Here is a 9,620-nt window from a genome sequence, read left to right as displayed (position 1 = left end):
AACATCCCTTTGCTCCTGTACAGCTCCCAGTGTCTCACCATTAAAATAAAATATTCTGGTTCGTCTGTCTCTGATCCAGAGTGATTGAGCTCACATTTTGCCAAATGGAACTCCCATTTGGCATAGTTTTGTTGTATGAATCTGCTGAAAATTCTATGGGATCCTTGTAACACATTGAGAGTTGTGATATTTTTACGTCAGCAGTAAGTGAGAAGAGAACTGGACTTCAACTCAATGCAGAAGAACAAAGGAAATGTGGTTCAATATTCACCACAAACTCAATTAAAGTCCTAATAATCTACTGCAGAGCTCTTGAACCCCTGAATTTTACTCATTTTGTACATCTGGGGCTGGATTTTTTAAAGGGCCTGGATCTGGATCGGAGGTGGGTGGGCACACAATTTGGCACCTCTGGCCATTTCGCCGCCACGGTTCAGTCCACGAGCCATTTTGAATGAGGGTGGCTCAGGATCAGATTGGCTGCCCATTGGCAAGCAGCAGACAGCCATCAGAGACCATTTATTGTTAATGAAGGGGCCTAACAATATCCCGTTCCTGCACTGACTGGAATTTCCTGTTGGCAATGTGGGCAGCCCACGTTGGCATGGACACGGTGCGCTCATGATGGGGTGGGGGGGGGGAGGTGGGCGGGGGTGTTGGGGGCAGGTGGATCATCTGAAGGACCCCCCCCCACACCCCGGACCCATAATGACCGCCTGGCCACAGCTGCGGCCACAGGCTGACCCCTTCAAGATCATGGTCAAAAATAAACTTACCTCCATTTGTCCTTCACTGTCTCCATGTTCACATCAGCAGCTCCCACCTCGGCCGGTGGGGCTGCTGATCTCTGAGTGCTGGAGGGCCTCCAATTGGCCCTCCAGAGTCGGGAGCCCCCCTGCCGTCCCTGATTGGATGGTGAGCCCACTCCCTGGCTTTTAATTGGCTGGAGCATTGAAGATTGCGGTTGGTGCCTAATGCATGCCGGGTGGGGTCGGGACCTGATACCAGCCCCCATTTCTGGTTTCCAACCCCTGATTGAAAATCCAGCCCCTGGTGTCTCACTGCTGCAGTGAGTGGGTGATGGAGGTGAAAGCACAGCGGACAAGGGGAGGAAGTGAACTCATGTACACATGGACAGAGCATTAATAGCACCAGTGGCATCACATGTCTAGAGTAAGGGAAGTGGTATAGGAGGCAGATATGAGAGAGATGTGTGCCATAGGCAAAGAAAGAGAAGGATCTGAGATATGGATCGAGCAGTGGGGGGTCAGAATCAACACATTTGTCTATTATTTCTTACAGTGAACAAAATTCCATGGTTGAAGTCCTCCCCTTGTTACTGTGGCACCTAGAGCATATCCCCATAAACAACATTACAATAGGAAGTTATATTTAAATCCTATGATTTAATTACGTGAGAAAAAAATAGAAATAGCCAATGCTGAGCTTCCTTCCAATAGCTTAGTTGGAAATGCATTGGCCAATATGGGAGTGAGTCATGAACATCTTTGGTTCAGGAAGACCAAAGCCATTGTCTTCAACCCCCACCAAAATCTCTGTTCTTGGCCACTGTCTCAGGCTGAACCAGGCTTTTTTGCAACATCGGCGTCCTATTTGACTCTGATTTGCACTTTCACCCTATATCCTTCTCACCATAAAGACTGCCTATATACAGCACCAGAACACTGCCTGACTTCACCCCTGCTGCACCTTATCTGCTGCCGAAACCCTCATCCACGTTTTTGTTATCTCATCTTCCACCTTCCATTAACCTAAGCTCATCCAAAACTCTGCTGCCCGTATCCTAAATCACACCAACCCTGTCACCCTTTACACCTTTGCTCTCTGACCTACCAATGGTCAGACCTGGCTCTCTGTCCACTATCGCCTTGATTCTCATCCTCATGTTCAAATCGCTCCGTGGCCTCGTCCCTCCCAATCTCTGTAACCTCCACCAGCCTTACAACCCTCCAAGTTCTCTGCATTCCTCCAATTCTGGCCACTTGCGCAACCCCGATTTCCTTTGCTCCACCATTAGTGGCCCTGCAGTCAGCTGATAGGCCCTAAACTCTGGGAGATCTCTCCATAAATCTTTCTGCTCTCCACCTCTCTCTCTCATCTTCTAAGCCCCTCCTTAAAACCTATCTCTTTAACCAAGCTTTAGGCCACCCTTCCTAAAATCTCCTTTATTGCCTCAGTGTCAATTTTTGTCTGACTACATTCTTGTGCAAAGCCTTGGGATGTTTTTCCACGTTAAAGGTGTGATATAAATATAAGTAGTTGTTGTTTAATCTCAGTCCTGAGTGTTATTTAAGTGAGTTACCTAATCTTAATCAAGCCCAACAGGGCATTATAATTAATCCCAGAACTATGGGGAGAGAGAAATCAGTCAGGATCAGGTTCCAATGAAACCCACCTGGTTCACTAATGTCCTTCAGGGAAGGAAATCTGCTGACCTTACCTGGTCTGGCCTACATGTGACTCCAGACCCACAGTAATGTGATTAACCCTTAACTTCCCTCTGAAATGGCCGAGCAAACCATTCAGTTGTCAAGAGCAATTAGGGATGGGCAACAATGTTGGCCTGGCCAGCGACGCCCACATCCCATAAAAGATTAATAAAAAAAGCGATGAGTATGTGTGTGTGTGTCTGCGAATGTGTGTGTGCGCCTGTGTGTTTGTCTGTGTGTGTTTGCCTGTTTGGCTTTGTGTGTGTGTGTGTGTGTGTATCTGTCTGTCTCAGTCTGTATCTGTGGGCTGAATTTTAATCACGCACCGCACTCTGTGATGGACTTGGAAATGACGCAGAGGAGCCCCCGTGATATTACGCGCAGGGGCTCATTTAAATAGAGGCGGCGGCCACCACGTCCCCCCCGGCAACAGCTTCCACCGCCACTGTGCAGGCGCCAGTGCCATTTATAAAGGACTTTAAGCCCTTAGCAAAAATTACAATTTTTAAAGGTGTAGCATTAATAATTGTTATTAATAAAATCTGTTGCGATGGAGGCCCTTCCCCAATCCTCCCAATGGTCATTTCATTTCCCAGGATAACCAAAACATGCCTTTTTCCCGAATCAAACTTTAACCCCCAACCTTCAAACTTTTGCCCTTCAGCCCCTTCCCACCATCCACACAACCAATCAAAATAGTTTCCTCACTCCCCAACTCCTCCCGCCCTGAAAATTGTATTCCTCCCCCCTCCCTACCAGGTTCTCACCTTGGAACTCCGTACAGATTCCGAAGGCGCGCGAAGCACAAAAGGCAGCTGTAAAATCAGCGAGGGACAGCCGCCGCTTGCAGGTAGGTACATTTACATATTATTAATGTTAATTTAAATATGCAGATGAAGGGCCCGCCGCCAGGCGGTGGGGATGCCGCACAGAGGTCCCCCCGCCGCAGATAACATGTGGCGGACCCTTCTCGACATCACAGGTTGAGGCCGGCCTCTCCCCGCTGAATTTTACTAGCCTCCACGACGCGACCCATGGTGTCAAGGGGCCAGTAAAATTCAGCTCTATGTGTTTGCCTATGTCTGTGTGTAACTGTGTGTGTCAGTGTATTTATTTGTGTGTCTGTGGCAGTATGTGTCTTTGTTTATCTGTGTATCTATGTCCATCTGTGTGTGTCTGTGTGTCTCTGTGTGTATCTGTGTGTCAGTGTGTATCTGTGTGTCTGTGCATATCACTGAGTCTGTGCGTATCTGTGTGTGTCTATGTATATCTGTGTGTGTCTGTGTGTATCTGTGAGTCTGTGCGTATCTGTGTGTTTCTGTGTGTATCTGTGTCAGTGTGTATCTATGTGGCTGTGCATATCTCTGTGAGTCTGTGCGTATCTGTGCGTGTCTATGTGTATCTGTGTGTGTCAGTGTGTATCTGTGTGTCTGTGTCTATCTGTGTCTGTGCGTACTTATGTGTCTGTGTGTGTCAGTGTGTATCTGTGTGTATCTGTGTGTCTGTGTCTATCTGTGTCTGTGCGTATTTATGTGTCTGTGTGTGTCTGTGTGTATCTGTGTGTATCTGTGTGTGTCTGTGTGTATCTATGTGTCTGTGCGTATCAGTGTCTACCTGTGTGTGTCTGTGTGTGTCTGTGTGTGTCTGTGCGTATCTGTGTGTCTGTGTCTATCTGTGTGTGTCTGTACGTATCTGTGTGTATCTGTGTCTATCTGTGTGTGTCTGTGTGTATCTGTGTGTCTGTGCGAATCTGTGTGTCTGTGCGTATCTGTGTGTCTGTGTCTATCTGTGTGTGTCTGTGCGTATCTGTGTGTGTCTGTGTCTATCTGTGTGTGTCTGTGCGTATCTGTGTGTGTCTGTGTGTATCTGTGTGTGTCTGTGTCTATCTGTGTGTATCTGTGCGTACCTGTGTGTCTGTGTCTATCTGTGTGTGTCTGTGTGTGTCTGTGTGTATCTGTGTGTGTCAGTGCGTATCTGTGTGTATCTGTGTCTATCTGTGTCTATCTGTGTGTGTCTGTGTGTATCTGTGTGTCTGTGTGTATCTGTGTGTGTCTGTGTGTGTCTGTGTCTATCTGTGTGTGTCTGTGTGTATCTGTGAGTCTGTGCGTATCTGTGTGTTTCTGTGTGTATCTGTGTCAGTGTGTATCTATGTGTCTGTGCATATCTCTGTGAGTCTGTGCGTATCTATGCGTGTCTATGTGTATCTGTGTGTGTCAGTGTGTATCTGTGTGTATCTGTGTGTCTGTGTCTATCTGTGTCTGTGCGTATTTATGTGTCTGTGTGTGTCAGTGTGTATCTGTGTGTGTCTGTGTCTATCTGTGTGTGTCTGTGTGCATTTATGTGTATCTGTGTGTATCTGTGTGTCTGTGTCTATCTGTGTGTGTCTGTGTGTATCTGTGTGTGTCTGTGTCTATCTGTGTGTGTCTGTGCGTATCTGTGTGTATCTGTGTCTATCTGTGTGTGTCTGTGTGTTTCTGTGTGTATCTGTGTATGTCTGTGCGTATCTGTGTGTCTGTGTCTATCTGTGTGTGTCTGTGTCTATCTGTGTGTGTCAGTGTGTATCTGTGTGTGTCTGTGTCTATCTGTGTGTATCTGTGCGTATCTGTGTCTATCTGTGTGTGTCTGTGTGTATCTGTGTGTGTCAGTGCGTATCTGTGTGTATCTGTGTCTATCTGTGTGTGTCTGTGTGTATCTGTGTCTGTGTCTATCTGTGTGTGTCTGTGTGTATCTGTGTGTGTCTGTGTCTATCTGTGTGTGTCTGTGTGTATCTGTATGTCTGTGTCTATCTGTGTGTGTCTGTGTGTATCTGTGTGTGTCTGTGCGTATCTGTGTGTCTGTGTCTATCTGTGCGTATCTGTGTCTATCTGTGCGTATCTGTGTCTATCTGTGTGTCTGTGTCTATCTGTGCGTATCTGTGTCTATCTGTGCGTATCTGTGTCTATCTGTGTGTGTCTGTGTGTGTCTGTGCGTATCTGTGTGTGTCTGTGTCTATCTGTGTGTGTGTGTCTGTGTGTATCTGTGTGTCTGTGTCTATCTGTGTGTGTCTGTGTGTATCTGTGTGTGTCTGTGTCTATCTGTGTGTCTGTGCATATCTGTGTGTGTCTGTGTCTATCTGTGTGTGTCTGTGTGTATCTGTGTGTCTGTGTCTATCTGTGTGTGTCTGTGTCTATCTGTGTGTGTCTGTGTGTATCTGTGTGTCTGTGTGTATCTGTGTGTCTGTGTCTATCTGTGTGTGTCTGTGTGTATCTGTGTCTATCTGTGTGTGTCTGTGCGTATCTGTGTGTGTCTGTGTCTATCTGTGTGTGTCTGTGTGTATCTGTGTGTCTGTGTCTATCTGTGTGTGTCTGTGTGTATCTGTGTGTGTCTGTGTCTATCTGTGTGTGTCTGTGCGTATCTGTGTGTCTGTGTCTATCTGTGTGTGTCTGTGTGTATCTGTGTGTATCTGTGTCTATCTGTGTGTGTCTGTGTGTCTGTGTGTATCTGTGTGTATCTGTGTCTATCTGTGTGTGTCTGTGTGTATGTGTGTGTCTGTGTCTATCTGTGTGTATCTGTGCGTATCTGTGTGTCTGTGTCTATCTGTGTGTGTCTGTGTGTATCTGTGTTTCTGTGTGTGTTTGTGTCTATCTGTGTGTGTCTGTGTGTATCTGTGTCTATCTGTGTGTGTCTGTGTGTATGTGTGTGTCTGTGTCTATCTGTGTGTGTCTGTGTGTGTCTGTCTATCTGTGTGTGTCTGTCTATCTGTGTGTGGGAGTAAATCTGAGTGAAGGGAATTAGTTTTGTCCAAGTGAACACTCAGGGCTGAATGTTATGACAACGACTGAAGTCCAGCTACCGGAGCCAAAAGTGGGTGGTGCGCCTGCTTCAGCCAGTGGCAGGACCCAGGGAGGCATATTCCCAGCATTGACCAATTAAGTGGCTGCCGCTGGGGCTGCCGGCCCTTTTAAGGACAGCAGCCTGCTCCCAAGATCTGCTGGCCCAATCAGAGGGGCAGCAGCTCAGCAGCGCCACTGCTAGCAGTGGCCACTGTTGGGGCTGCACCTGCAGGATGAGGGCACATTGATGGCCGTGTGCCCTCGAAGAAAGGTGACTGGGACACAGGGCTAGGCAGGCAGGCCCCAGTGACCAGGGTGAGGGCAGGTGTCGCTGAGGGCAGGGCTGCCACTGCCGTGAGGGCAGCCATTGATACCAGGGAGCCCCTCCATGGGCCATGAGTGCCCCAAAAAGAGTGCCCCACTCAGAGCTCGCTGGGAGACTGTCAGGTTGCACTGGATGGTCTCCCCTTGTGCAGGCAAGGAGGCCCTAAATTAGCCACTTAAGAGGCACAATTGAACTCCCAGCAGGCAGCACGTCTGCCAGCTTTCCCGCTGCTGGAAAAATGGCATGGTGGTGAGAAAATGTCAGGCACCCACCAATGCCTTCCCATGCCATTTTGCCAACCTTCCCGCCTCTCAGCCTGTTGCCAAGAGCCTGGGAAATTCTGGCCTCAGTCTCAGTGAGCCTCCATCCCAGTTTTATTGGTTTCAGTGGCTGGGCCGGATTCCTCATAATTTCAAATGTTCAACAATTCTGATGGGTTCAGTAAAGAAATGCAGTAAACAGGCAGCATACTGTATCATAGATAACATTTACAATGTCAGTCCATCGGAACTTTGTTTTGGTATTCCTAATGCAAAGTGATGGTGAGATGGCGTGCCGATGACAGAAATATACAGAGCAATGTGTGGTTAGATCAACACATTGAAACCAGCAGACAGAAAAAAAAAAGGATAGACTAGGCTGCAGACATCAATAATTCATAGCAAATACTGTATTTTCAACACATTACATAAAATTGCTTAAATCGAATCACTGGGCCAGCTCGATATTCCCCATGTGCAAAACATCAACAAATGTTCTGTATAATTAAATGTTACTGAAGAAGCATCTGATTTAAAACACAATTGTTGCTTGTCATAATTTTAAATAAATTGAAACGGCACAAAATGGAAAGCTTGTAATATTGATGACTGTCAGTGAATGCCTGCGAAAGGCCTAGAAACTATGATATTCATAAAATCTTGATGATCCAATAAAAGAAGGAACCTCTCCAACCTCCCTGGAATAGACCTGAACATTAAGCTTTCAAAGCTCAGAATGTATTTATCTAACCAGCAATATCCTTGGTAGTTTTCAAGTATACATAAGTAGGTGTTATTGAACTTTTCACAAAGGGATTTGAAGGCTTAGTGCTTCTGTAGGAACTGAACACTAGTTACTTTGTGAGAACTCGTATATTGCTTAGTCTAATGGATAGTGGTCTCTTTTTCTCTCCCCCTGATTTTGAACTACAGATGGGAAGACCTATTCAAAGCTATTGCTAAGCAACCAAACTTTTATAAAGATAGGAAGGAAATGAACTTGCATAAAGGAAGCCCAGTGCATTATTTAAGATATCAGTACTGGTCTATCAGTAAACATCATTTGCATTTTAAGAAGCTGCTTAAGGATTCTGGTATTTTCACTCCAAGAGATAGAGTATTTATTCTTTTCTAAATGAATACAATTATTGATACTACCAGACGACAGCGACTAATGGCAAAAGGTGCTACATTATCTGAGAATAGAGAACTATATGATCAGTATTTTCAGAGATAAAGTTGCTGTCATATTTTCATAAGTGGGTTATGTAGACAATCTGTACCCATAAAAATATAAATCATTCATCCCAGGGCAAAATTCCCAGGATATTCTCAATGGGAAAAAGAGTGATTATCAACACCCAATGGAAACAAGAAGCCACCGACTGGAGTATAAACTGTGTCCTTTTCATTCAGATTCCAGAATAACTCCATTTAAAGCCCAGGGGATAGGGTTGCAGGTCGGGTCATGGAAGTTAGTTACAATTCCGCAGCTCTTAGTTCTTTAGGTAAGAACTTTGACTGCTTTTAACATCTCGAAATGGAAAGATTTCATGTGTGGCTCTGCTACCTTGCGAGGGTAATGTAGTTTCTGATTTACTGTTGAATGGGCAACCAGCCAACAGAATAGAAAATGTACTTTCCAATTTAATGTTCCAGTGTAATAAAAATCATTCATCACGAGTTACTGCCAACAGAAGTGCTGAGGAAAGGCAACGGTTACTTATTTAAAAAAATATTTGAAGAACGAAAGGGTATTAAGGAAGGAATATTTAATTTTCATGTGGTAAGATATTAAAATTAAATTTCAACAATCTGAGATACCAACTCTCCATCTAAGGGTGACAGCATCTCAAAGGATGTAACGTGACCTTTCCAAAATGTTGCAGGCAGCAGAAAGACTGACAGGCTATCCTGTGTTAAACCCTCTTAGAAGCTTTCAGTAAATAGGCTAATGTCACAGCAAAGCTAATAAAGATCAGATGGCAAGCAGACAGGTGAGAAAGAAAAGAAATGACTTCCTTTCAAAGATGGATCGATTTGCTTTGCTCCATTTAAGCAGATATGGAGGTATAGGGAGTGGGAGTGGGGGATGGGTAAGGGGATGGGCAGGACCCATCCTTTCCAATAACCACTCACTAACATTTTTGTGCAGGAAAAAATGGCTCTCAGCACAAGGAAGAGAAGCAAAACTGGGAAAGGACCCACAAACCTCTAGGCCCTTAGCGAGATGCAGCAGGCAAGCCCGGACATCATTGACCTAACAAAGTTGGAGATGGCCAGGCTGGAGGCTACAGTGAGCAGCCGGTTACTTGTACGCTTTCATTTAGCTCAAAGCAATCACACATTCAGCATGCTTGACAATGTTACGCTGCACAGTGAAGCCAGTCATCTGCTACTGTGCAGCCTGTCAGTGCTATGTTAAATCTTGTCTTTTTTTCCCCTTTCTTTAGGTACTTCTGAGCACCTGGGCCCTATCAAAGAGGATTCGGAGGAGGATGGCCTTCCAGAAGATGCATTGTCACCTGCTCCACTCCCTCCTTAGTACAATCACAGAGATTGACACCCCAGTTGGGTTAGAGAGTGAGTTAGAGTGTTCTGCACCAGGTGACTCACATGGTGCATGGAGAGGATCAGGGACGAATGGAATGGGCAGTCCAGGAGATGGCCTTCTGGAGGGCAAGCTCACCTCCAAGCTCTGCTGAGGCGGAAAGAGGTGCTGACTTCAGGGGCTCAGCCTTCAAAAAAAACCACTCCTTTCCACGCACAGCAA

At 45.9% G+C, this 9,620-nt stretch overlaps 1 protein-coding gene across 1 annotated transcript; it reads left to right on the top strand.

The window, feature by feature from the left end:
- Positions 1-708: 708 nt before the first annotated feature.
- On the top strand, positions 709-9,065 carry LOC137380524 (NADH-ubiquinone oxidoreductase chain 5-like). Its single transcript, XM_068052462.1, has 5 exons — positions 709-915; positions 4,437-4,516; positions 4,740-5,002; positions 5,321-6,078; positions 9,003-9,065. Exons 1-5 carry the CDS (start codon positions 709-711, stop codon positions 9,063-9,065), a joined length of 1,371 nt encoding a protein of 456 aa, XP_067908563.1.
- Positions 9,066-9,620: the final 555 nt, after the last annotated feature.

Source organism: Heterodontus francisci, chromosome 2 (assembly GCF_036365525.1).
Source record: "Heterodontus francisci isolate sHetFra1 chromosome 2, sHetFra1.hap1, whole genome shotgun sequence".
Lineage (NCBI taxonomy): Eukaryota > Metazoa > Chordata > Chondrichthyes > Heterodontiformes > Heterodontidae > Heterodontus > Heterodontus francisci.
This window is presented reverse-complemented; position numbering and strand designations above follow the sequence as displayed.